This window comes from Salvelinus namaycush, unplaced genomic scaffold, assembly GCF_016432855.1.
Source record: "Salvelinus namaycush isolate Seneca unplaced genomic scaffold, SaNama_1.0 Scaffold173, whole genome shotgun sequence".
Classification (NCBI taxonomy): Eukaryota; Metazoa; Chordata; class Actinopteri; order Salmoniformes; family Salmonidae; genus Salvelinus; species Salvelinus namaycush.
Window position 1 is genome coordinate 107,749 of NW_024058486.1, and position 27,831 is coordinate 135,579.

Sequence of the window (27,831 nt, forward strand, 5' to 3'; positions counted from 1 at the left end):
AGTCTACTGTTCTGTCGTCTACTCTACTGTTCTGTAGTCTACTGTTCTGTCGTCTACTGTTCTGTCGTCTACTGTTCTGTCGTCCACTGTTCTGTCGTCTACTCTACTGTTCTGTAGTCTACTGTTCTGTAGTCTACTGTTCTGTCGTCTACTGTTCTGTCGTCTACTGTTCTGTCGTCCACTGTTCTGTCGTCTACTGTTCTGTCGTCTACTGTTCTGTCGTCTACTGTTCTGTCGTTTACTGTTCTGTCGTCTACTGTTCTGTCGTCTACTCTACTGTTCTGTCGTCTACTGTTCTGTCGTCTACTGTTCTGTCGTCTACTCTACTGTTCTGTAGTCTACTGTTCTGTCGTCTACTGTTCTGTCGTCTTCTCTACTGTTCTGTCGTCCACTGTTCTGTCGTCTACTGTTCTGTCGTCTACTCTACTGTTCTGTCGTCTACTGTTCTGTCGTCTACTCTACTGTTCTGTCGTCTACTCTACTGTTCTGTCGTCTACTCTACTGTTCTGTCGTCTACTGTTCTGTCGTCTACTGTACTGTTCTGTCGTCTACTGTACTGTTCTGTCGTCTACTGTCGTCTACTGTTCTGTCGTCTACTGTACTGTTCTGTCGTCTACTCTACTGTTCTGTCGTCTACTGTTCTGTCGTCTACTCTACTGTTCTGTCGTCTACTGTCGTCTACTGTTCTGTCGTCTACTCTACTGTTCTGTCGTCTACTCTACTGTTCTGTCGTCTACTGTACTGTTCTGTCGTCTACTGTCGTCTACTGTTCTGTCGTCTACTCTACTGTTCTGTCATCTACTGTTCTGTCGTCTACTGTTCTGTCGTCTACTCTACTGTTCTGTCGTCTACTGTTCTGTCGTCTACTGTTCTGTCGTCTACTCTACTGTTCTGTCGTCTACTGTAATAATCGGTCATAATCGGTCGACCTCTAATACACAGTCAACTGTACTGTAGTCTACTGTCCTGTACTCTACTGTACACAGTGCACTGTAGTCTACTGTACTATACTGTAGTCTACTCTACTGTACTATACTGTAGTCTACTGTACAATAGTTTACTATACTGTAGTCTACTGTACTATACTGTCGTGGTCCTCTGGAGCTCAGTTGGTAGAGCATGGGGCTTGCGATGCCAGGATAGTGGGTTTGATTCCCGGGACCACCCATACATAAAATGTATGCACCCTTGACTGTACGTTGCTTTGGATAAAGGTGTCTGTTAAATGGTATATATTAGTATTATTTATTACTGTAGTGGGACTGGAACCTATAACCTAACCCCTCACTGTAGTGGGATTGGAACATATCACCTGACACCTCACTGTAGTGGGATTGGAACATTCACCTGACCCCTCACTGTAGTGGGACTAGAACCTATAACCTAACCCCTCACTGTAGTGGGACTAGAACCCCATAACCTAACCCCTCACTGTAGTGGGATTGGAACATATCACCTGACCCCTCACTGTAGTGGGATTGGAACATATCACCTAACCCCTCACTGTAGTGGGACTGGAACATATAACCTAACCCCTCACTGTAGTGGAACTAGAACCCCATAACCTAACCCCTCACTGTAGTGGGACTGGAACATATCACCTGACACCTCACTGTAGTGGGATTGGAACATATCACCTGACCCCTCACTGTAGTGGGACTAGAACCTATAACCTAACCCCTCACTGTAGTGGGACTAGAACCCCATAACCTAACCCCTCACTGTAGTGGGATTGGAACATATCACCTGACCCCTCACTGTAGTGGGATTGGAACATATCACCTAACCCCTCACTGTAGTGGGACTGGAACATATAACCTAACCCCTCACTGTAGTGGAACTAGAACCCCATAACCTAACCCCTCACTGTAGTGGGATTGGAACATATCACCTGACCCCTCACTGTAGTGGGATTGGAACATATCACCTAACCCCTCACTGTAGTGGGACTGGAACATATAACCTAACCCCTCACTGTAGTGGAACTAGAACCCCATAACCTAACCCCTCACTGTAGTGGGACTGGAACATATCACCTGACCCCTCACTGTAGTGGGACTGGAACCTATAACCTGACCCCTCACTGTAGTGGGACTGGAACATATTACCTGACCCCTCACTGTAGTGGTACTGGAACATATTACCTGACCTCTCACTGTAGTCGGACTGGAACATATTACCTGACCCCTCACTGTAGTGGGACTGGAACATACACTGCTCAAAAAAATAAAGGGAACACTTAAACAACACAATGTAACTCCAAGTCAATCACACTTCTGTGAAATCAAACTGTCCACTTAGGAAGCAACACTGATTGACAATAAATTTCAAATGCTGTTGTGCAAATGGAATAGACAAAAGGTGGAAATTATAGGCAATTAGCAAGACACCCCCAATAAAGGAATGGTTCTGCAGGTGGTGACCACAGACCACTTCTCAGTTCCTATGCTTCCTGGCTGATGTTTTGGTCACTTTTGAATGCTGGCGGTGCTTTCACTCTAGTGGTAGCATGAGACGGAGTCTACAACCCACACAAGTGGCTCAGGTAGTGCAGCTCATCCAGGATGGCACATCAATGCGAGCTGTGGCAAAAAGGTTTGCTGTGTCTGTCAGCGTAGTGTCCAGAGCATGGAGGCGCTACCAGGAGACAGGCCAGTACATCAGGAGACGTGGAGGAGGCCGTAGGAGGGCAACAACCCAGCAGCAGGACCGCTACCTCCGCCTTTGTGCAAGGAGGTGCACTGCCAGAGCCCTGCAAAATGACCTCCAGCAGGCCACAAATGTGCATGTGTCTGCTCAAACGGTCAGAAACAGACTCCATGAGGGTGGTATGAGGGCCCGACGTCCACAGGTGGGAGTTGTGCTTACAGCCCAACACCGTGCAGGACGTTTGGCATTTGCCAGAGAACACCAAGATTGGCAAATTCGCCACTGGCGCCCTGTGCTCTTCACAGATGAAAGCAGGTTCACACTGAGCACATGAGCACGTGACAGACGTGGCAGAGTCTGGAGATGCCGTGGAGAACGTTCTGCTGCCTGCAACATCCTCCAGCATGACCGGTTTGGCGGTGGGTCAGTCATGGTGTGGGGTGGCATTTCTTTGTGGGGCCGCACAGCCCTCCATGTGCTCGCCAGAGGTAGCCTGACTGCCATTAGGTACCGAGATGAGATCCTCAGACCCCTTGTGAGACCATATGCTGACACATGCACATTTGTGGCCTGCTGGAGGTCATTTTGCAGGGCTCTGGCAGTGCACCTCCTTGCACAAAGGCGGAGGTAGCGGTCCTGCTGCTGGGTTGTTGCCCTCCTACGGCCTCCTCCACGTCTCCTGATGTACTGGCCTGTCTCCTGGTAGCGCCTCCATGCTCTGGACACTACGCTGACAGACACAGCAAACCTTTTTGCCACAGCTCGCATTGATGTGCCATCCTGGATGAGCTGCACTACCTGAGCCACTTGTGTGGGTTGTAGACTCCGTCTCATGCTACCACTAGAGTGAAAGCACCGCCAGCATTCAAAAGTGACCAAAACATCAGCCAGGAAGCATAGGAACTGAGAAGTGGTCTGTGGTCACCACCTGCAGAACCATTCCTTTATTGGGGGTGTCTTGCTAATTGCCTATAATTTCCACCTTTTGTCTATTCCATTTGCACAACAGCATTTGAAATTTATTGTCAATCAGTGTTGCTTCCTAAGTGGACAGTTTGATTTCACAGAAGTGTGATTGACTTGGAGTTACATTGTGTTGTTTAAGTGTTCCCTTTATTTTTTTGAGCAGTGTATTACCTGACCCCTGACTGTAGTGGGACTGGAACATATTACCTGACCCCTCACTGTAGTGGGACTGGAACATATTACCTGACCCCTGACTGTAGTGGGACTGGAACATATTACCTGACCCCTCACTGTAGTGGGACTGGAACATATTACCTGACCCCTCACTGTAGTGGGACTGGAACATATTACCTGACCCCTCACTGTAGTGGGACTGGAACATATTACCTGACCCCTCACTGTAGTGGGACTGGAACATATTACCTGACCCCTCACTGTAGTGGGACTGGAACATATTAGCCCTAGTCCCTATTTCTCTGCAGAGATCCATTTATCTCTAAGCTTTCTGTTTCTCTCTGGCAGTGATAACCGGGATGACCAGTTCCCACGTGTGTGTGTCGTGGCGTTCCTCAGCCGCCTCCAGCCCTCTAATCAGCTGCATGAGAGACTGATGGAAGAACTGGTTCTCCGCTTGCTGAAAAAGGTAAGACCAGGGCTCTTCCTCAATTAGTCTTTCCTCGCGTCCTCTCTCCTTACCTCCTTCTCAAAGCGCATTAGAGGAGAACATCCTAGGTTCCTCCTCTCAGATCTTATCCTCCAATTCATTTTGAGGAGGAGGTGACCAGAGAGGACGGTAGGAATCAAGGAAAGACTGATACAGCTGGAGATTTGGCTTGTTTATAGTCCATGATGTCTACTCATTCAGTGTGTGTGTTCATAGCATCACACACATGAATCCAGTTCATACTGCAGTAATATATTAAAGACCACTGTCCATCTCCCTGAGCTCCAACACAGTAGTTATTAGTTCATGTGTAGTTTTCAAGACAGGCCTAAGTCTTTTTCTCTTTCAGGATGAGGCCATATCGAAGTCAAAACAGCGTTACTATAGCAACTCCCTGCAGCATCGTGTCAAGAACAGGGTGTGGCAGACACTACTGATGCTGCTGCCCAAACTGAGAGGGGTGAGACACACACACACACACACACACACACACACACACACACACACACACACACACACACACACACACACACACACACACCTGAATGAACCCTCTATAACCCTGTGTTTGTGTTCATCCAGGAGTTTGTAGGTACCGTTCTGGGTCGTGTGTTTGAGGCAGGTTTCGTCAGTAACCAGGCCTCAGTCAAGTACCTGATAGAGTGGGAGATGGTTCTAATCCTAGTCCAGTATCCTGAACACATAGACCGTCTCTGGACCTGCTTCAGTGTGGTGAGTGGGAGATGGTTCTAATCCTAGTCCAGTACCCTGAATACAGACTGACTCTGGACCTGCTTCAGTGTGGTGAGTGGCAGATGGTTCTAATCCTAGTCCAGTACCCTGAATACAGACTGACTCTGGACCTGCTTCTGTGTGGTGAGTGGCAGATGGTTCTAATCCTAGTCCAGTATCCTGAACACATAGACTGACTCTGGGCCTGCTTCTGTGTGGTGAGTGGCAGATGGTTCTAATCCTAGTCCAGTACCCTGAATACAGACTGACTCTGGACCTGCTTCAGGGTGGTGAGTGGCAGATGGTTCTAATCCTAGTCCAGTATCCTGAACACATAGACTGACTCTGGGCCTGCTTCTGTGTGGTGAGTGGCAGATGGTTCTAATCCTAGTCCAGTACCCTGAATACATAGACCGTCTCTGGACCTGCTTCAGTGTGGTGAGTGGGAGATGGTTCTAATCCTAGTCCAGTACCCTGAATACAGACTGACTCTGGACCTGCTTCTGTGTGGTGAGTGGCAGATGGTTCTAATCCTAGTCCAGTATCCTGAACACATAGACTGACTCTGGGCCTGCTTCTGTGTGGTGAGTGGCAGATGGTTCTAATCCTAGTCCAGTACCCTGAATACAGACTGACTCTGGACCTGCTTCTGTGTGGTGAGTGGCAGATGGTTCTAATCCTAGTCCACTACCCTGAATACAGACTGACTCTGGACCTGCTTCAGGGTGGTGAGTGGCAGATGGTTCTAATCCTAGTCCAGTACCCTGAATACAGACTGACTCTGGACCTGCTTCTGTGTGGTGAGTGGCAGATGGTTCTAATCCTAGTCCAGTACCCTGAATACAGACTGACTCTGGACCTGCTTCAGGGTGGTGAGTGGCAGATGGTTCTAATCCTAGTCCAGTATCCTGAACACATAGACTGACTCTGGGCCTGCTTCTGTGTGGTGAGTGGCAGATGGTTCTAATCCTAGTCCAGTACCCTGAATACATAGACCGTCTCTGGACCTGCTTCAGTGTGGCGAGTGGGAGATGGTTCTAATCCTAGTCCAGTACCCTGAATACAGACTGACTCTGGACCTGCTTCTGTGTGGTGAGTGGCAGATGGTTCTAATCCTAGTCCAGTATCCTGAACACATAGACTGACTCTGGGCCTGCTTCTGTGTGGTGAGTGGCAGATGGTTCTAATCCTAGTCCAGTACCCTGAATACAGACTGACTCTGGACCTGCTTCTGTGTGGTGAGTGGCAGATGGTTCTAATCCTAGTCCACTACCCTGAATACAGACTGACTCTGGACCTGCTTCAGGGTGGTGAGTGGCAGATGGTTCTAATCCTAGTCCAGTACCCTGAATACAGACTGACTCTGGACCTGCTTCTGTGTGGTGAGTGGCAGATGGTTCTAATCCTAGTCCAGTACCCTGAATACAGACTGACTCTGGACCTGCTTCAGGGTGGTGAGTGGCAGATGGTTCTAATCCTAGTCCAGTATCCTGAACACATAGACTGACTCTGGGCCTGCTTCTGTGTGGTGAGTGGCAGATGGTTCTAATCCTAGTCCAGTACCCTGAATACATAGACCGTCTCTGGACCTGCTTCAGTGTGGTGAGTGGGAGATGGTTCTAATCCTAGTCCAGTACCCTGAATACAGACTGACTCTGGACCTGCTTCTGTGTGGTGAGTGGCAGATGGTTCTAATCCTAGTCCACTACCCTGAATACAGACTGACTCTGGACCTGCTTCAGGGTGGTGAGTGGCAGATGGTTCTAATCCTAGTCCAGTACCCTGAATACAGACTGACTCTGGACCTGCTTCTGTGTGGTGAGTGGCAGATGGTTCTAATCCTAGTCCAGTACCCTGAATACAGACTGACTCTGGACCTGCTTCAGGGTGGTGAGTGGCAGATGGTTCTAATCCTAGTCCAGTACCCTGAATACAGACTGACTCTGGACCTGCTTCTGTGTGGTAGATGGTTCTAATCCTAGTCCAGTATCCTGAACACAATCTGACTCTGGGCCTACTTCAGTGTGGTGAGTGGCAGATGGTTCTAATCCTAGTCCAGTACCCTGAACACATTCTGACACATTCTGCCTGCTTCAGGGTGATGAGTGCTTACCCTTTTCGGATGTGTATGTGACCACTGCGGGAATTGAACCTTCAACCTTGGTGTTGCTAGTGCCATGCTCTTACCCACTGTGCCACACAATACCACAAAAACTGGCATCTATTGTATTGTCACTGAATGAAAACTGGCGTCTATTTTCACTGGCTTAAAGAACTTGTAATAGTCAATATTGATCTATAGCCAATGTGTCTAATTGATGTGATTTGTGTCTGAACAGGATCAAGAGAAGACCAAGACCAGTGTCTGTACCTTCCTGTCTGTGTTGGTCCACCTCAACATCATCATGCCTCAACTCAAGGAGAAGGTAAGATCCACATGTCACCATCATGAAGTAAAACCTTCAAAGCACAGGGGACTCTTCCTCCTCTCCTGAGCCCCTCTCCTCCTCCTCTGTGTCCCTCCCCATCAGGTAGTACAGTGGCTTAAGGCCATGGACACGATCCTCCAGTTGTGTTTCAGTGTGTTTCAGCCATAACTTCAGTGTTCACACTTCTCTCCCTTCTCTCTGTTCTCTCTCTCTCCGTCTTTCTCTCTCTGTCTCTCTGTACCCCCCCCCCCCCCCCCCCCCCCCCCCACACACACACCAGGCAGTACAGTGGCGTAAGGCCCTGGATGTTATTCTCCAGTGGTGTTTCAGCCATAACTTCACACTTCTCCCCCTTCTCTCTGTTCTCTCTCCGTCTCTCTCTATATCTCTCTGTCTCTCTGTACCCCCCCACACCCCTCCACCAGGCGGTACAGTGGCGTAAGGCCCTGGATGTTATTCTCCAGTGGTGTTTCAGCCATAACTTCAGTGTCCGTCTGTACGCCCTGCTGGCCCTGAAGAGGGTGTGGAGTCTGGAGGGGGCGAGGGCCGAGGCCGAGGAGGGGGCCGGGGGGGAGGATGGGCTCGGGGGGCTGGCCACCGTCGTTAAGGCCTGTCTGCACCAGGCTGAGGCTATGCAGAGTACTGGGTGAGTGAGTTACATATGAACTAGGCCGCAGGAATCACATTCTAAAATTAATTCTGTACACTATTCATAACATGTATATACGCGCATGACTGTAAATCGCTTTGGATTAAAGTGACTGCTAAATGGCTTTGGATTAAGGTGTCTTCTAAGTTTTTTTTATTAAACTAGGCAATTCAGTTAAGAACAAATTCTTATTTTCAATGACGGCCTAGGAACAGTGGGTTAACTGCCTTGTTCAGGAGCAGAACGACACATTTTTACCTTGTCAGCTCGGGGATTCGATCTAGCTACCTTTCGGTTACTAGTCCAACGCTCTAACCATTAGGCCGGGGTAGGCCGTCATTGTAAATAAGAATTTGTTCTTAACTGACTTGCCTAGTTAAATAAATACATTATTGGACTCATATAACTACTGTATATCTCTGTACAGAAATGCCAATAAGAACTGGACCAGGATTCAGGACCACTTCTTCTTTGGTGTCTTTCATCCTGTTAGAGACTATAGTGTGGAAGTAAGACACTGCAACCATTGTGTTGTTGATTGATTGTGTGAATTTGAAGTATCAAATGTTTTTGTATGTGAATCTTTTAAAATCTCTTGATTCATTGTAATTTTACCTAATTGCTTAGGGTCTCTAAAAAGGAATGAACTGAGTGGTGATTGAGGAGAGACGACGTGTGTAAACTGTCCTTTTTCCTCCCGTCTCTCCCATGCCAGACCATATTCTACACATTCCCCAGCCTATCAGAGGTGTTTGAGGACGAGTGGATTCCGCCCTGGAAGTTTGAGAAGTTGGTGGACTTCTCCCAGAATGCATCTCTCCCGTTGAGGAACCCTGTCCCTGACCTGAGCCAGATTCAGCCTGGAGACTGGATCCAGCAGGATAAAGGTACATTCCCCCTGAGGGGATAAATGAAGCTGTATTGACCTGAAAAAGGTAACACCACTAGATGGCAGCAGAGACTGTACCCAACAGACAGCTACTCTGGTTAAAGTGGAGATCACAGTTATTCAACTATTGGGCTGAAGTACTGCTGGTTCTCCTTTCTACCTGGTAGTTAAATGATCAATTCATGAAATTGATTGGCCAAGTCCCTGATTTTCTAATGAAGGAATGAGAACCAGAAGTGTTCTGGCCCTCCAGGACTTCAGTTTAAAAGCCCTGGTGTAGATGCCTCAGTGTGTTGTTGTTTGTTAGGGGATCAGGATGGTGAGGAGCGCTGGGCCGAGGTCCAGAAGAAGATGACCCCCTGGAGGTTGGGGATCCAGGAACAGGAGCCAGAGCTGGGTCTGGTGCCCCAGCAGAGAGCAGCACGCCTGGGCAAGCTGCACAGTGCCCTCCTGGTGGTTGCCTCGCTCATAGACAAGCCCACCAACCTGGGAGGTTAGTTATTTATTTTCTATTTAACCTCTATTTATACAGGTAAGTCAATGCTGAACAACTTGGTACAGGATGAATGTTTTAACCATCATCTGCTGATCTCTCTGGGTTCTATGTGTAACGGAGGTGGAATGATGAACCATGTTCACATGATGAGTAACCTTGCTTGAGACCTGAAGACTTGCGTTAGCTCCCCAGGCTCGAGCTCAAGGAGCTAACACAGTTATGTAGTGTGCAGGAGACCCTGGTTTGAATCCAGTCGGTCACATATGAACCCACAGCCATTTCTATCCAGCTATATTGTATTGCATTGTATTCTATTATTTTCCATTAGCTACCCAATATACTTGGTGTTGCTAAGCGTTGCCATGCAAACAGAGAGCAGCAGGCAGAGCTACATAAACCAATCAGTCCTAATCAGAGTTTGTCTAAGGACCACTAGGACTGCATCATAACAGACTCATTTTATGTTCTCCACTGGGCTGCTGTATTGCTGCGCTGCCTGTTATCTCAGTTTATGTAAGCCTTACGTTGATGTAAATGAGTTTATACAGGAGAAGACCTATTTTATGAACCAATATTGACATTTTTTATTTATTTAGCCTTTATTTAACTAGGCAAGTCAGTTAAGAAGAAATTCTTATTTTCAATGACGGCCTAGGAACAGTGGGTTAACTGCCTTGTTCAGGGGCAAAACGACAGATTTTTACCTTGTCAGCTCGGGGATTTGATCTTGCACCCTTTCGGTTACTAGTCCAACACTCTAACCACTAGGCTACCTGCCGCCCAGCTATGTCCAAATAGCACCCTATTCCCTATGTAGCGCACTACTTTTGACCAGAGCCCTGTTTTCCCTGGTCAAAGGTAGTACACTATATAGGGAACAGGGTGCCCACATATAGGGCACAGACACGATGATATAAAAGAGGAGGGTGATACTTGGACTGTAAATGTTTATTAATTTATCCACAGAAGGAGCAAGAAAACATGGGAGGATAAGTGTTTGTTCTGTCTAGCCCTGACTGTCCCCTGCCTCTTGTCCAGGCTGTTTAGCCTAGGATACAACCTCCCCAGATGTCTGATCCAGGCTGTTTAGCCTAGGATACAACCTCCCCAGATGTCTGGTCCAGGCTGTTTGGTCTAGGATACAACCTCCCCATATGTCTGGTCCAGGCTGTTTGGTCTAGGATACAACCTCCCCAGATGTCTGGTCCAGGCTGTTTGGTCTAGGATACAACCTCCCCAGATGTCTGGTCCAGGCTGTTTGGTCTAGGATACAACCTCCCCAGATGTCTGGTCCAGGCTGTTTGGTCTAGGATACAACCTCCCCAGATGTCTGGTCCAGGCTGTTTGGTCTAGGATACAACCTCCCCAGATGTCTGGTCCAGGCTGTTTGGTCTAGGATACAACCTCCCCAGATGTCTGGTCCAGGCTGTTTGGTCTAGGATACAACCTCCCCAGATGTCTTGTCCAGGCTGTTTGGTCTAGGATACAACCTCCCCAGATGTCTGGGCTGTTTGGTCTAGGATACAACCTCCCCAGATGTCTGGTCCAGGCTGTTTGGCCTAGGATACAACCTCCCCAAATGTCTTGTCCAGGCTGTTTGGTCTAGGATACAACCTCCCCAGATGTCTGGTCCAGGCTGTTTGGTCTAGGATACAACATCCCCAGATGTCTTGTCCAGGCTGTTTGGCCTAGGATACAACCTCCCCAAATGTCTTGTCCAGGCTGTTTGGTCTAGGATACAACCTCCCCATATGTCTGGTCTAGGATACAACCCCCCCAGATGTCCAGGCTGTTTGGTCTAGGATACAACCTCCCCAGATGTCTTGTCCAGGCTGTTTGGTCCAGGATACAACCTCCCCAGATGTCTGGGCTGTTTGGTCTAGGATACAACCTCCCCAGATGTCTGGTCCAGGCTGTTTGGTCTAGGATACAACCTCCCCAAATGTCTGGTCCAGGCTGTTTGGCCTAGGATACAACCTCCCCAAATGTCTTGTCCAGGCTGTTTGGTCTAGGATACAACCTCCCCATATGTCTGGTCCAGGCTGTTTGGTCTAGGATACAACCTCCCCATATGTCTGGTCCAGGATACAACCTCCCCAGATGTCTGGTCCAGGCTGTTTGGTCTAGGATACAACCTCCCCAGATGTCTGGTCCAGGCTGTTTGGTCTAGGATACAACCTCCCCAGATGTCCAGGCTGTTTGGTCTAGGATACAACCTCCCCAGATGTCTTGTCCAGGCTGTTTGGTCTAGGATACAACCTCCCCAGATGTCTGGTCCAGGCTGTTTGGTCTAGGATACAACCTCCCCAGATGTCTGGTCCAGGCTGTTTGGTCTAGGATACAACATCCCCAGATGTCTTGTCCAGGCTGTTTGGCCTAGGATACAACCTCCCCAAATGTCTTGTCCAGGCTGTTTGGTCTAGGATACAACCTCCCCATATGTCTGGTCTAGGATACAACCTCCCCAGATGTCCAGGCTGTTTGGTCTAGGATACAACCTCCCCAGATGTCTTGTCCAGGCTGTTTGGTCTAGGATACAACCTCCCCAGATGTCTGGGCTGTTTGGTCTAGGATACAACCTCCCCAGATGTCTGGGCTGTTTGGTCTAGGATACAACCTCCCCAAATGTCTGGTCCAGGCTGTTTGGCCTAGGATACAACCTCCCCAAATGTCTTGTCCAGGCTGTTTGGTCTAGGATACAACCTCCCCATATGTCTGGTCCAGGCTGTTTGGTCTAGGATACAACCTCCCCAGATGTCTGGTCCAGGCTGTTTGGTCTAGGATACAACCTCCCCAGATGTCTGGTCCAGGCTGTTTGGTCTAGGATACAACCTCCCCAGATGTCTGGTCCAGGCTGTTTGGTCTAGGATACAACCTCCCCAGATGTCCAGGCTGTTTGGTCTAGGATACAACCTCCCCAGATGTCTGGTCCAGGCTGTTTGGTCTAGGATACAACCTCCCCAGATGTCTGGTCCAGACGGTTTGGTCTAGGATACAACCTCCCCAGATGTCTGGACCAGGCTGTTTGGCCTAGGATACAACCTCCCCAGATGTCTGGTCCAGGCTGTTTGGTCTAGGATACAACCTCCCCAAATGTCTTGTCCAGGCTGTTTGGTCTAGGATACAACCTCCCCATATGTCTGGTCCAGGATACAACCTCCCCAGATGTCTGGTCTAGGCTATTTGGTATAGGATACAAATTCCCCAGATGTCTGGTCCAGGCTGTTTGGTCTAGGATACAACCTCCCCAGATGTCTGGTCCAGGCTGTTTGGTCTAGGATACAACCTCCCCAGATGTCTGGTCCAGGCTGTTTGGTCTAGGATACAACCTCCCCAGATGTCTGGTCCAGACTGTTTGGTCTAGGATACAACCTCCCCAGATGTCTGGTCCAGGCTGTTTGGTCTAGGATACAACCTCCCCAGATGTCTGGTCCAGACTGTTTGGTCTAGGATACAACCTCCCCAGATGTCTTGTCCAGGCTGTTTGGTCTAGGATACAACCTCCCCAGATGTCTGGTCCAGGCTGTTTGGTCTAGGATACAACCTCCCCAGATGTCTGGTCCAGGCTGTTTGGTCTAGGATACAACCTCCCCAGATGTCTGGTCCAGGCTGTTTGGTCTAGGATACAACCTCCCCAGATGTCTGGTCCAGGCTGTTTGGTCTAGGATACAACCTCCCCAGATGTCTGGTCCAGGCTGTTTGGTCTAGGATACAACCTCCCCAGATGTCTGGTCCAGGCTGTTTGGTCTAGGATACAACCTCCCCAGATGTCTGGTCCAGGCTGTTTGGTCTAGGATACAACCTCCCCAGATGTCTTGTCCAGGCTGTTTGGTCTAGGATACAACCTCCCCAGATGTCTGGGCTGTTTGGTCTAGGATACAACCTCCCCAAATGTCTGGTCCAGGCTGTTTGGCCTAGGATACAACCTCCCCAAATGTCTTGTCCAGGCTGTTTGGTCTAGGATACAACCTCCCCAGATGTCTGGTCCAGGCTGTTTGGTCTAGGATACAACATCCCCAGATGTCTTGTCCAGGCTGTTTGGCCTAGGATACAACCTCCCCAAATGTCTTGTCCAGGCTGTTTGGTCTAGGATACAACCTCCCCATATGTCTGGTCTAGGATACAACCCCCCCAGATGTCCAGGCTGTTTGGTCTAGGATACAACCTCCCCAGATGTCTTGTCCAGGCTGTTTGGTCCAGGATACAACCTCCCCAGATGTCTGGGCTGTTTGGTCTAGGATACAACCTCCCCAGATGTCTGGTCCAGGCTGTTTGGTCTAGGATACAACCTCCCCAAATGTCTGGTCCAGGCTGTTTGGCCTAGGATACAACCTCCCCAAATGTCTTGTCCAGGCTGTTTGGTCTAGGATACAACCTCCCCATATGTCTGGTCCAGGCTGTTTGGTCTAGGATACAACCTCCCCATATGTCTGGTCCAGGATACAACCTCCCCAGATGTCTGGTCCAGGCTGTTTGGTCTAGGATACAACCTCCCCAGATGTCTGGTCCAGGCTGTTTGGTCTAGGATACAACCTCCCCAGATGTCCAGGCTGTTTGGTCTAGGATACAACCTCCCCAGATGTCTTGTCCAGGCTGTTTGGTCTAGGATACAACCTCCCCAGATGTCTGGTCCAGGCTGTTTGGTCTAGGATACAACCTCCCCAGATGTCTGGTCCAGGCTGTTTGGTCTAGGATACAACATCCCCAGATGTCTTGTCCAGGCTGTTTGGCCTAGGATACAACCTCCCCAAATGTCTTGTCCAGGCTGTTTGGTCTAGGATACAACCTCCCCATATGTCTGGTCTAGGATACAACCTCCCCAGATGTCCAGGCTGTTTGGTCTAGGATACAACCTCCCCAGATGTCTTGTCCAGGCTGTTTGGTCTAGGATACAACCTCCCCAGATGTCTGGGCTGTTTGGTCTAGGATACAACCTCCCCAGATGTCTGGGCTGTTTGGTCTAGGATACAACCTCCCCAAATGTCTGGTCCAGGCTGTTTGGCCTAGGATACAACCTCCCCAAATGTCTTGTCCAGGCTGTTTGGTCTAGGATACAACCTCCCCATATGTCTGGTCCAGGCTGTTTGGTCTAGGATACAACCTCCCCAGATGTCTGGTCCAGGCTGTTTGGTCTAGGATACAACCTCCCCAGATGTCTGGTCCAGGCTGTTTGGTCTAGGATACAACCTCCCCAGATGTCTGGTCCAGGCTGTTTGGTCTAGGATACAACCTCCCCAGATGTCCAGGCTGTTTGGTCTAGGATACAACCTCCCCAGATGTCTGGTCCAGGCTGTTTGGTCTAGGATACAACCTCCCCAGATGTCTGGTCCAGACGGTTTGGTCTAGGATACAACCTCCCCAGATGTCTGGACCAGGCTGTTTGGCCTAGGATACAACCTCCCCAGATGTCTGGTCCAGGCTGTTTGGTCTAGGATACAACCTCCCCAAATGTCTTGTCCAGGCTGTTTGGTCTAGGATACAACCTCCCCATATGTCTGGTCCAGGATACAACCTCCCCAGATGTCTGGTCTAGGCTATTTGGTATAGGATACAAATTCCCCAGATGTCTGGTCCAGGCTGTTTGGTCTAGGATACAACCTCCCCAGATGTCTGGTCCAGGCTGTTTGGTCTAGGATACAACCTCCCCAGATGTCTGGTCCAGGCTGTTTGGTCTAGGATACAACCTCCCCAGATGTCTGGTCCAGACTGTTTGGTCTAGGATACAACCTCCCCAGATGTCTGGTCCAGGCTGTTTGGTCTAGGATACAACCTCCCCAGATGTCTGGTCCAGACTGTTTGGTCTAGGATACAACCTCCCCAGATGTCTTGTCCAGGCTGTTTGGTCTAGGATACAACCTCCCCAGATGTCTGGTCCAGGCTGTTTGGTCTAGGATACAACCTCCCCAGATGTCTGGTCCAGACTGTTTGGTCTAGGATACAATCTCCCCAGATGTCTGGTCCAGACTGTTTGGTCTAGGATACAACCTCCCCAGATGTCTGGTCCAGGCTGTTTGGTCTAGGATACAACCTCCCCAGATGTCTGGTCCAGGCTGTTTGGTCTAGGATACAACCTCCCCAGATGTCTGGTCCAGGCTGTTTGGTCTAGGATACAACCTCCCCAGATGTCTGGTCCAGACTGTTTGGTCTAGGATACAACCTCCCCAGATGTCCAGGCTGTTTGGTCTAGGATACAACCTCCTCAGATGTCTTGTTGTGTAATGACTTTTCTTTCTTTTTTTAAATCAAATGTTTCTGTTTTTTCCTTTGAATGCAACATATCCAGGTAATGTCTATATAACTGTTTGTATCCCACAGAAATGTTAAAGAGCCGCTGGTTGTTGATTTGGTCATTTGTTGACATTCCTTTTGTCTTACATGGTCACTCACTCAGAAACACCTTATGTAAGACTTTGCATGTTAGAGAACGATAGCGATTTGTTAAGCTAACCTTTAGGATATATGTTGCCATCATACTTGTAGATTTAGCACACAGAGACATTTTGTACATATTTTTCTATATTAGGAATCAGACTCAATGGTACTGCAAAAAGTCCTGGATGTGTCCACATAGGTTGTTAGTTTGATACTGTACATAGAGATAGGCTACATCATATGCATTCAGTAGAGATAATGCTGTGGTACATCTTTAATTGATCCAATACATGATTAACAACAAATACAATGAAATGAAAATGTAATACAGTGAAAATTGAATTATATGTAAATCAAATATATGTATACAAGGTACTATGTTAAAACAGACTCGGTACAGTTTGTCATCGTAGATGTGTCTAGTTCATCACCTCCATGTCCCATATTAAAGGTTGACTTTGGGGAAAAAACTCAAAGAATGGTGTTAACTAATACAGTTACTTTTTCTGACGAGTAGGAGTAACTTATTATCATCATCGATGAGCCACCAAAGGCACACCCCGTTTCTGTTCGAAAATTGAGAAAGGAGTGAAGTTATTTATTTTCATTGCCAAAATTGACCTTTTAATGTCAGCTTAGTGTGGTTAGAGCGTCGGGCTAGTAACTGAAAGGTTGCTGGATCGAATCCCTGAGCTGACAAGGTAAAAATCTGTCGTTCTGCCCCTGAACAATGCAGTTGTTCACCGGACGTTCTACCTGTCCCAGACCTGCTGTTTTCAACTCTCTAGAGACAGCAGGAGCGGTAGAGATACTCTTAATGATCGGCTATGAAAAGCCAACTGACATTTACTCCTGAAGTGCTGACTTGCTGCACCCTCGACAACTACTGTGATTATTATTATTTGACCATGCTGGTCATTTATGAACATTTGAACATCTTGGCCATGTTCTGTTATAATCTCCACCCGGCACAGCCAGAAGAAGACCGGCCACCCCTCATAGCCTGGTTCCTCTCTAGGTTTCTTCCTAGGTTTTGGCCTTTCTAGGGAGTTTTTCCTAGCCACCGTGCTTCTACACCATTGCTTGCTGTTTGGGGTTTTAGGCTGGGTTTCTATACAGCACTTTGAGATATCAGTTGATGTAAGAAGGGCTATATAAATACTTTTGATTTGAGTTAACCCACTGTTCCCCGGTAGGCCGTCATTGTAAATAAGAATTTGTTCTTAACTGACTTGCATAGTTAAATAAAGGTTCAATTAAAAAATATATAGAAATGTGAGAACCATTTTAGGTCTTTTTGTTCAGGGATTCTAACCCTGAAAAGTCTCTTCTTTCATAGTTCTAATCACTCTTTCCTCCGCCCTTGCTATAAGAATGAGAGATTGAGCGATAAGGTATTATTTATCCAAGTCTTTGACTAGAAATGGTTCCTTTTCTTTGAGTGCAGTAAAGAATGCAGCTTTGACGTGTGGTCCACCTGAATTCAGTGCCTCGTATATCACTCTCATCTTGTCCTGCCGGGTCGGTGCAGCGCTGATATTTGCATTGATCTCTCCACCAATCATGCCCTTTGTCAAGAGAACATCTGCTATGGCAGACACATTATTGACTCTTTGAATGAGCTGTGGTCTGAATTCATCAACAAACTCAAGGTCTCTTGTGGATGAATCATCTCTGTATTCATCTGTTCGTATTTCAGCTTTCCATAAAGATTCTCCCTTCTCACTTATCAACTCCATTTCAAAGTCTATCGCAGCGTCCTTTATGTACACTTCAAAGTAGTTTGGCCTGGTGCTTCTCAGCTTGATCTTTTCTGGCGTAATCGAGGATTGACACGAGGTCTTGAGGGTGAAGCGACTCCCCTTCCGATGGGACTTCTCCGGCTTTGGCTTTGGAAGTCTTAAGAATCCATATGACTTCTCCTGTGCCTCCACCTCCCGTGCTAGAGAAGGATCACATCGGATCAGATATGTGTGTAAGGTGAGGAGTGCTCTGGTGGACCTGAAGATCAGAAGGTCACAGTGCACTCTCCAATGCAACCCACGTCTCAGTACCAAACCCCTGCCAGAGAAGGAGGGATGAAGCAGTTTGGCGTGGAACCGCGTCACCTCATCCACTTCTTCCACAAGCACTCTGTTGTCTTTCACATGTAGAACCTTCATGTCTTCTCTCAAGGAGGATTGTGGGTAGTCTGGATCTATACAGACAAAGTGTGGCAGATTAATTTCTTCTAGTTTGCCAGAAATCATTGTGATGTCCAGTAATGGACCTCCTTCTTCCAGCTGCATGTTGTTCAGAGTGGCCCTGTGAGGCTCCCAGGAGCTGAACTGGTATCGCAGGCTGACTTTGCTCTCACATACCCACCGCAGCCCTGATAAGATGCACTCGTAATGCCCTGCTGCAGAAGAGTCAAGTGTGTAGACGGTGGTCTCATCCTCTGTAGACACGGAGGGTTCAACCTGAATCCAGGACATTGAGCTCTTTATATGGTTGCAATTCAAACATGCCTTTGGACTATCGGTTTTAAGGCCAAACTCTTTTTGGAGAAACATATTTGACTCTGAATAGTTGACTCCAATCTCTTTGGCCAGTTTAGTGATGATTGTTCCTACTGAATCCAGGGCCTTGTTGTAGAACTGTCTCATTGTTCCAGTGATGACACTACTAGCATCCTTTTGACCAGGACTAAGTTTGTCCATGATTTTTGTATGTATGACTACAAGCCTATCTATCATTGAGTGCTGTTGTTTTAAATCACGTTCAATATTATCACCAAGAGACAGAAGAAGGGCAACTGTAGTCTTCAATTCCTGTTCACTAGGTTCTTCGCTTTCAATTACGTTTGAGAGCTCTTCAAGTTGTGACAACTGGGGTAGCAGAGGATTTGACTGTTCAGGAGTGCTAGTTTCACAGTTATCAACATCTTGATCTTTTGATGTGGCCATTTTCACTCCAAAGGGGCAATCTGCAGTGGCTACATCCACTTTTGGACTTATAAAGCAGTAATGTTCAGGTTTAGCCATTGACTCTAGAAGAATATAATTTTCAAATACCTCATGAGCTTAGTTCAACTGTCGTAACCCATCAGAACCCAGAATATAAGTTTGCTTTATGGCAACACTTGTTAACATCGTAATTGTAAACAAACACGGTATAGCCTCAAAACGTGAGGAAAAAATAAATCCTCTGGTATGTGTTGTCAGGTATCCACTACTGTGTATCAGTTGTAATCCATTTACTACAGGAAATGTCTAGCCAGTTTCCCTTTTTATTGTCCAAACGTCACCTTGTGAATTTGACTTCCTCTCCCAATCTCAGTTAGTTCCACTCCTAACAGACAATGAATCAATGTCCAAATAAACAAAAGAAAGACATGAGAGAACTGCTGTAAAGTAGCCTTTCCCGCTGTAAGAGTTACTTTCAGTTTTAAGATGGGTGTGAACTGTGGACTGTGATTGGCTTTAATGCAGTCACATGGTCTTTGAGTAAAGATGGATATTTTTTAAGGTGGATTTTCAACAATATTATATTTTATACAGTGTGGCTATCATAGTGTTAGATTCCAAACAGAGAGATTTAAATGTGAGTTCTTAAGGCTGCAACTTGTGCATCCCACAGAATCAAAAAGCTGACGAGTATCTGGTTAAATAATCACCTCCTTAGTACACACTTCATTAACATAAGGTTGACAAATTAAACCTCACTGCAAAATATGACTTTTACAGTATTTTATGTGCTGATCTGGGCTCTTTTGCATAAAGAAAATATCACTCTATACCTGTAGCATTCAGAATAATTGAAACATTTAAATAATGATTGTGTAAATCATTGTTGTGTTTTTGTTTTGATTTATATTTCTGTGTGTCTGTCTGCCGGGCTGTGTAGTAGTTTAAAGGCTTAATGCAGCCATTTTTATATCAGTCAAATCATTTCTGGGTAACAATTAAGTAGTTTTTCATTAAAATTGACAAAAATAGCTTTTTAGCAACAAAAAAATCTTAAGCAATAATTGTTATAGGACTGGGAGTGGTCTGAATGGGGAGGGGAAAACTGAAAACTAGCTGTTATTGGCAGAGAGGTTTGTTATTGGTCTATTAACTAATTAAGCTTAAGCTCGACCCATGCAAAACCTGCTGATTAGAAAGTCCTTTGTAGATTGTATTTTCAAACAGCAAATGTTTTCACACTTACAGTGTTAGTTTTATCAGCTGATACAAAACACAGGAAAAACAGAATTTAGACTGCACTGGGCCTTTAAATAAAATAAGAAATGTTGCATGCTCTGTCTGAAGAAAATATCTCCTTAGACCTGTAGCATACCAATAACTGAAACATGTAAATAGTGGTTGTGTAATTGTTTGTTAATGTGTACATACATGTGTGTGTGTAGGACGTGTGAGCTCTTTGGGGCGAGTGGTCTGTAGATATACCATATCGACCATTAAACACTGAACTAAAATATAAACGCAACATGCAACAATTTCAAAGATTGTACTGAGTTACAGTTCGTATAAGGAAATTAGTCAATGTAAATAAATTAAGTCGGCCCTATTCTATGTATTTCACATGGCTGGGAATATAGATATGCATCTGTTGGTCACAAATACCTTAAAAGAAAACAAAAAGAACGGCTTCGATCACGAACTGCAGTCAGGTCAAGACCATGATGAGGATGACGAGCACACAGATGAGCTTCCCTGAGGCGGTTTCTGACAGTTTGTGCAGAAATTATTTGGTTGTGTAAACCCACAGTTTCATCAGCTGTCCGGGTGGCTGTTCTCAGACGAACTCGCAGGTGAAGAAGCCGGATATTGGAGGTCCTGGTTTGACTTGGTTACATGAGGTCTGGGGTTGTGAGGCCAGTTGGATGTACTGCCAAATTCTCAAAAATTATGTTGGTGATGGCTGGATGTTGGAAATGCACATTACATTCTCTGGCAACAGCTCTGGTGGACATTCCTGCAGTCAGCATGCCAATTGCACGCTCTCTCTCAAAACTTGAGACATCTGTGGCATTGTGTGACAAAACTGCACGTTTTAGAGTGGCCTTTTATTGTCCCCAGCACAAGGTGCACTTGTGTAATGATCATGCTGTTTAACCAGCTTCTTGATTTGCCACACCTGTCAGGTGGATGGATTATCTTGACAAAAGAGAAATGCTCACTAACAGGGATGTAAACAAATTTGTGCGCAAAATTTAAGACAAATAAGCTATTTTTGCGTATGGAAAATGTCTGGCATCTTATTTCAACTCATGAAACATGGGACCAACACTTTACATGGTGCATTTATTATTTTGTTCAGTGTAGTATGTGTTGGACAGTCTTTGCCAGGTCAGTGATAAACACTTTCGCGCTCTCTCTCTCTGTCTCTCTCTCTCTTGCTCTCTCTTTGTCTCTCTCACTCTCTCTCTTTTTCTCTCTCACTCACTCTCTCTCTTTGTCTCTCTGTCTGTGTGTGTGTGTGTGTGTGTGTGTGAAGGTCTGTGTAGGACGTGTGAGATCTTTGGGGCCAGTGGTCTGGTGTTGGACAGTCTTCGCCACGTCAGTGATAAACACTTCCAGGCCCTGAGTGTCTCCTCTGAGCTATGGCTCCCCCTACTGGAGGTAGGTAACAACACTTTAGTAGCCTAAACCACACCTGTCAAGCTCATTCCACAGAGGGCTGAGTGTCTGCAGGTTTTCACTCCTCCCTTGTACTTGATTGATGAATTAAGGTCACTAATTAGTAAGGAAGTCCCCTCCCCTGGTTGTCTAGGTTTTAATTGAAAGGAAAAAACAAAAACCAGCTGACACTTGGCCCTCCATGGAATGATTTGGACACCCTTGACCTGAAGTCTTCAGTGCTGTAGTGGAGGGTAAATGCACCTTTTTCAGTGCAGATGTAGTGGAAGGAGGACAGCAGAACACTCTAGAACAGGGGTGTCAAAGTCAAATGGACGGAGGGCCAAATAAAAAATTTAGCTACAAGCCGAGGGCCGGACTGTTCGAATGTTCATTGAAAAATTTTTAAATGACGCATATAGTCTAGTGAACCTAATTGAACCTACTGAAAACCTAACAAATATATTCCAATATGATCAGATAAATAAAGCAATATTTTCTTATGGCTCTGTCAGTAATCTTTAATTTTCAACAGACACAAAAGACAAATTTCCTTTATATAAAAATCCCCATAACATGAACATTAAATGAAAGAAACCGGTATTCAAGGCACCATCAGTAGCCTATATTTTCTATTTTAGCAAAAGTGGGCTAAATTTACTTCAAAGAAAAAAACAATAATAGCAATTTTCTATCATCCACTCAACTGAAATATTTTTAAAATATAATTGGATTGAAATACAATAAAATAAAGTGCAAAAATCTAGCCTTTTGTAGCCTTTGTTCCATGTCCATATTCTTGTTTTTGTCCGCGTGTTTCGTTTCATAATGTCGTCTCAGATTATACTCTTTCAGTACCGCCACACTTTCTCCACACAGAAGACACACAGGTTTTCCAGCTACCTCCGTGAACATATACTCCGACTCCCACCTTGTTTGAAACCCCCGGTTCTCAGTGTCCACCTTCCGTTTTGCCATTTTTGATGGGTATCTGAAAGTTAATTTTACTGTGATGCTGACGACTGCTGTGCCAATAAATATTGAAATGAAGCAGCCTACTGCTCGGTGCGTCACCGTTGCATTGTGGGAAATGTAGTATTGGTGCGTGTAAAAGATCTGCGGGCTGCCGGCTTGCTGCGGTCTGCGGGCCGGTTCTAATAATAAATCAAGATCATCCCAGGGGCCGTAAAAAACCTTCTCGCGGGCCGGATGTGGCCCGCGGGCCTTGACTCTGACATATGTGCTCTAGAATATTGAGATGCACACCAAGTTCTTTAACTCTACTGTGTTCAACTTACTTTTTAGGCAGCTAAAAAAGTGTTATGTTAACATCATATATTTGTGTCTCTACCAGGTGAAGCCCGTAGAACTAGCTGACTTCCTGCAGCTGAAGAAGAGGGAGGGCTACTGCATTGTGGGAGTGGAGCAGACAGCCAATAGTCAGAGTCTAAAGGACTATAGGTTCCCTGAGAAGACTCTGTTACTGCTGGGGTAAAACCACTCTCCTGTATGACAGCAGAGCACATTGTCATGTCCAGTTGTATATAACTTTGTGTCATATTGGAAGTATTTTCTGCTCTAACACAAGCCATGACATGAAATGCAATTATTCACTAACAGACAAACCACATAAATGAACAATCAATGCATGACATACTTCTTGCACATCAATTCATTGAATTGACTGTATAAACACACATGTACATACACAGCCATGGCCGGGACTGTCTCACGGGTCAGGGAGGAAGCTGACAAGGCTCTTTAATGGAATCTCAATAATGGAGTGAGTGTTCCCCTGGGCCCCTATCAGGCAGACACACACACAGCTCTGCTTCCTGCTGCAGTGAGGAGACGTGCCCAGGCATGCTGGTCTCTAATGGGTCCTCTGTGGAAGGAAGAACAGGGAGCACAAACTACAGCCGTGCCTCACTGACATACACATATACAGTTGAAGTCGGAAGTTTACATACACTTTAGCCAAATACATTTAAACTCAGGTTTTCACAATTCCTGACATTTAATCCTAGTAAAAATTCCCTGTCTTAGGTCAGTTAGGATCACCACTTTATTTTAAGAATGTGAAATGTTAGAATAATATTAGAGAGAATAATTTATTTCAGCTTTTATTTCATTCATCACATTCCCAGTGGGTCAGAAGTTTACATACACTCAATTAGTATTTGTTAGCATTGCCTTTAAATTGTTTAACTTGGGTAAAATGTTTCGGGTAGCCTTCCACAACCTTTCCACAATAAGTTGGGTGAATTTTGGACCTTTCCTCCTGACAGAGCTGGTGTAACTGAGTCAGGTTTGTAGGCCTCCTTGCTCGCACACGCTTTTTCAGTTCTGCCCACAAATGTTCTATAGGATTAAGGTCAGGGCTTTGTGATGTCCACTCCAATACCTTGACTTTGTTGTCCTTAAGCCATTTTGCTACAACTTTTGAAGTATGCTTGGGGTCATTGTCCATTTGGAAAACCCATTTGCGACCAAGCTTTAACTTCCTGACTGATGTCTTGAGATGTTGCTTCAATATATCCACATCATTTCCCTTCCTCATGATGACATTTATTTTGTGAAGTGCACCAGTCCCTCCTGCAGCAAAGCACCCTCACAACATGATGCTGCCACCCCCGTGCTTCACGGTTAGGATGGTGTTCTTCAGCTTGCAAGCGTCCCCCTTTTTCCTCCAAACATAACGATGGTCATTATGGCCAAACAGTTCTATTTTTATTTCATCAGACCAGAGGACATTTCTCCAAAAAGTACAATCTTTGTCCCCATGTGCAGTTGCAAACCATTGTCTGGCTTTTTTTTATGGCGGTTTTGGAGCAGTGACTTCTTCCTTGCTGACCGGCCTTTCAGGTTAAGTTGATATAGGACTCGTTTTACTATGGCTCTAGATACTTTTGTACCTGTTTCCTCCAGCATCTTCACAAGGTCCTTTGCTGTTGATCTGGGATTGATTTGCACTTTTCGCACCAAGGTACGTACATCTCTAGGAGACAGAACGTGTCTCCGTCCTGAGCGGTGTGACGGCTGCATGGTCCCATGGTGTTTATACTTGCGTACTATTGTTTGTACAGATGAACGTGGTACCTTCAAGCGTTTGGAAATGGCTCCCAAGGATGAACCAGACTTGTGGAGGTCTACATTATTTTTTCTGAGGTCTTGGCTGATTTCTTTTGATTTTCTCATGATGTCAAGCAGAGGCACTGAGTTTGAAGGTAGGCCTTGAAATACATCCACAGGTACACCTCCAATTGACTCAAATCATGTCAATTAGCCTATTAACAGCTTCTAAAACCATGACATAATTTTCTGGAATTTTCCAAGCTGTTTAAAGGCACAGTCAACTTACTGTATGTAAACTTCTGACCCACTGGAATTGTGATACATTGAATTATAAGTGAAATAATCTGTCTGTGAATAATTGTTGGGAAAATGACTTGTGTCATGCACAAAGTAGATGTCCAAAACTATAGTTTGTTACCAAGACATTTGTGGAGTGGTTGAAACACTTATGTTGGAGTCATTAAAACTAGTTTATGTAAACTTCCCACTTCAACTGTGTGTGTGTGTGTACACACACACACACACACACACACACACACACACACACACACACACACACACACACACACACACACACACACACACACAAGCTACAGAATTATGTTTGATCAATAGACACACATTGTTCAGTAATACACGTTTTTTCTCTACTGTGTGTACCGTCTCCAATCGGCCTCTCTGTTATTAGTCTGTTATTGGAGGCTGATTATTCCTGGGTGGGGTGGTTGAGCTCGGTCAAACATACAGTTTGTTTAAGCTGAGAGGGCCGAGGAGAGCTGCTATTTGTAATGAACACAACCAGCACACACACGCAGCCATTAGCCAGTGAACACTCCACCTGTTGTCTGCTCTGTTCCAGCACAGCATGGTGTTTGTCTAATGTAACCCATTACAACCATACAATCTGTACCTGTCTCTGTCATATTGTTCACAGCATGGTGTTTGTCTAATGTAACCCATTACAACCATATCTGTACCTGCCTCTGTCATATTGTTCACAGCAGGCCAGGGTGAATGTTCTGTAGATCAGTGACTAAGGCCAGAATTCAACCCCATTGCCCCTTTTCAGCTATGCACCTATTAAAGGCTTTGCTCCTGCATTTTCAGAGACCACATTGTAGGTAACCACTGCATATGTCGGCTCAATTGGAAATTACCTTTAAATGTCTGTTGCGTGGACCTATATATATCTGGATCTAACACGGATCTAAATGAACTTCGACCTTACGCTCTAGAAATAGAATGACATTGACTTGAATGGGAATGTCCAGTGTTCCAGTCCTTTTATTTCTGTGGACCAACATCCTATCTCGTCTCCTAGCACTCTGTTCCATATTTCACCTGTCTAGTTATTCTCCTTTTTATTCATAGTTTCTCTCTCCCCCTCCTCCTCCCTCCCACCTACTTTAGTAATGAGCGTGAAGGTATCCCAGCTAACCTGCTCCAGCTGTTGGACGTGTGTGTGGAGATCCCTCAGCAAGGTGTCATCCGTTCCCTCAACGTACACGTGAGCGCCGCCCTGCTGGTTTGGGAGTACACCTGCCAGTACCTGTCCTCTACTGGAGGGAAGTCAGACTGAAACAGGGAGGGACGACCTGGACTTGTCCGATAAGAAACAAACATTTTCACTCTGTTGCAAAATGTTTTTTGAAAAGTTTTCCATTACGTGCACTAATGAACACAACCCTAGTGTGGGGGTAAAGCCGCCAGTACCTGCCCCCGCTGCAGAGTAGGGTGAAGTTGCCCCTTTACATTTTAGTCATTAAGCAGATGCTCTTTTCAGGGCGATTTACAGTAGTTAGTACATACAATATCACAATATCATACTGGTCCCCTGTGGGAATCAAACCCACAACCCTGGCGTTGCAAGCACCACGCTCTACCAACTGAGCTACACGGGGCCTTTCTCCACTAATGGTTAAGGTTAGAATTGGGGCAGGGGAAGCTGGTCCTATATCTGTACCAACAGGCAACTTCACCCCAGACCTAGTGAATCTGCTGTGGTGACTGACCCCTCTCTGTAACGCCCTAACCCTGCTGGTGTGGGTGTACACCCGGCCATTACCTCCCCCCTACTGGCCCTGCTTCTGGGGTGACCTCTGAACCTGGAACCTGGAACCTCTTTGTGATGAAGTGTGAAGTTGCCCCTAGGCACAGATCTAAGATCAGCTTGAATGCCCTCCAAGTCCTAACCTTAACCATTTGAGGGGAAAACATGCCACTGACCCAACAGAAACCCAGTGTCAACCCTACTTCAGGCCTCTGAGATCTGGTCATGAAGGAAAGGAGACAAGGCGTCTAGGAGACTAGGAGAGGAATCGACCTCATTACTATTGATATGTTGTTCAAACCAGAGAGTTTCTTGTTATTGTCAAAGTCCCACCTCAGGCAGGTGTCAGTCATCAAAGGAGAAACCATGACTTACCTCTTCCATATGCTGTGAACATAAGGTCACAGTTTCTGTGTTTTGTAGAATTTTAAAAAATTCATTTTATCCTTTTTTTTTACCCATTTAAAATGCAGCCTTAACCCTCCAATGGGCCATAGATGTAGAGAATGGATGTTAGTCTTACAAGTGGTGACTTGTTATTAGACCTAGAACCCATCTCAGATCCATTGGAGGTTATTTCCGCTTTAGCCGTGGCTAGATATTACATTAGAATATGCCAATGTCGTTTGGACAGGGTCATGTTTCCAAGTCCTTTCCCAGGAAAGCAGCAGACACTTGATTTTCCCCGAGTCCAAATGATTTTTTTGGAGTGGAGAAAGTAATGCATCTTTTTAAACAAATAAAACAATTATTTCGTAAGAACTCTGTTTTTCTTATCACACACATTTGTTTGATTTATGTTTTCCTTTACAAAGCATGTTATTTCTCACGGAGCCGTTCATAGCGCAGAAAGAACATTAGCTCACAGTAGTTTCCTGAAAGGTGCCGTGCACCACGCCCAACTTTGACCAAGAATAACGTTGCGCAGGTGAACGAACCACTGAGCGGTGCGGCGGTGACATTAGACCGGTAGAGGATAGGAACAATGGATAATGAGAAGGAAACGTATTTACAAGATGACTAAAATGTATGTCGTTTACCCTGTGTAGAATTAATAGCCTATGGATATTTGGCGTCCAAAACTATTTCCAATCAGTATCAACAAAAAGTTTCAACTAGGCTAAATTGCATCAAAAAAGGAGAGAGTAGGCTATGGAGCAGCTAGGTGGCGCTTGGCTGGATACAAGTGCCCCTTTCCCGGATGAGATGCGGATTTCAGCCCGGAATGCGACGGCGGAGGCTCGGCTCAACTTGTCC

General features: G+C 46.0%; 1 protein-coding gene across 1 annotated transcript in view; it reads left to right on the forward strand.

The window, feature by feature from the left end:
• LOC120037503 (probable methyltransferase TARBP1) overlaps nt 1-27,445 on the forward strand; it is a 49,188-nt gene extending 21,743 nt beyond the window's left edge. The window contains exons 19-29 of the mRNA XM_038983533.1: nt 4,138-4,258; nt 4,629-4,739; nt 4,862-5,011; nt 7,351-7,437; nt 7,866-8,086; nt 8,517-8,598; nt 8,805-8,976; nt 9,286-9,471; nt 21,328-21,452; nt 22,804-22,940; nt 25,935-27,445. Coding sequence (XP_038839461.1) covers nt 4,138-4,258; nt 4,629-4,739; nt 4,862-5,011; nt 7,351-7,437; nt 7,866-8,086; nt 8,517-8,598; nt 8,805-8,976; nt 9,286-9,471; nt 21,328-21,452; nt 22,804-22,940; nt 25,935-26,103 — 1,561 coding nt within the window. The 3' untranslated portion in view covers nt 26,104-27,445. The remainder of the gene's footprint in view (nt 1-4,137; nt 4,259-4,628; nt 4,740-4,861; nt 5,012-7,350; nt 7,438-7,865; nt 8,087-8,516; nt 8,599-8,804; nt 8,977-9,285; nt 9,472-21,327; nt 21,453-22,803; nt 22,941-25,934) is intronic.
• The last annotated feature ends 386 nt before the right edge of the window (nt 27,446-27,831 follow it).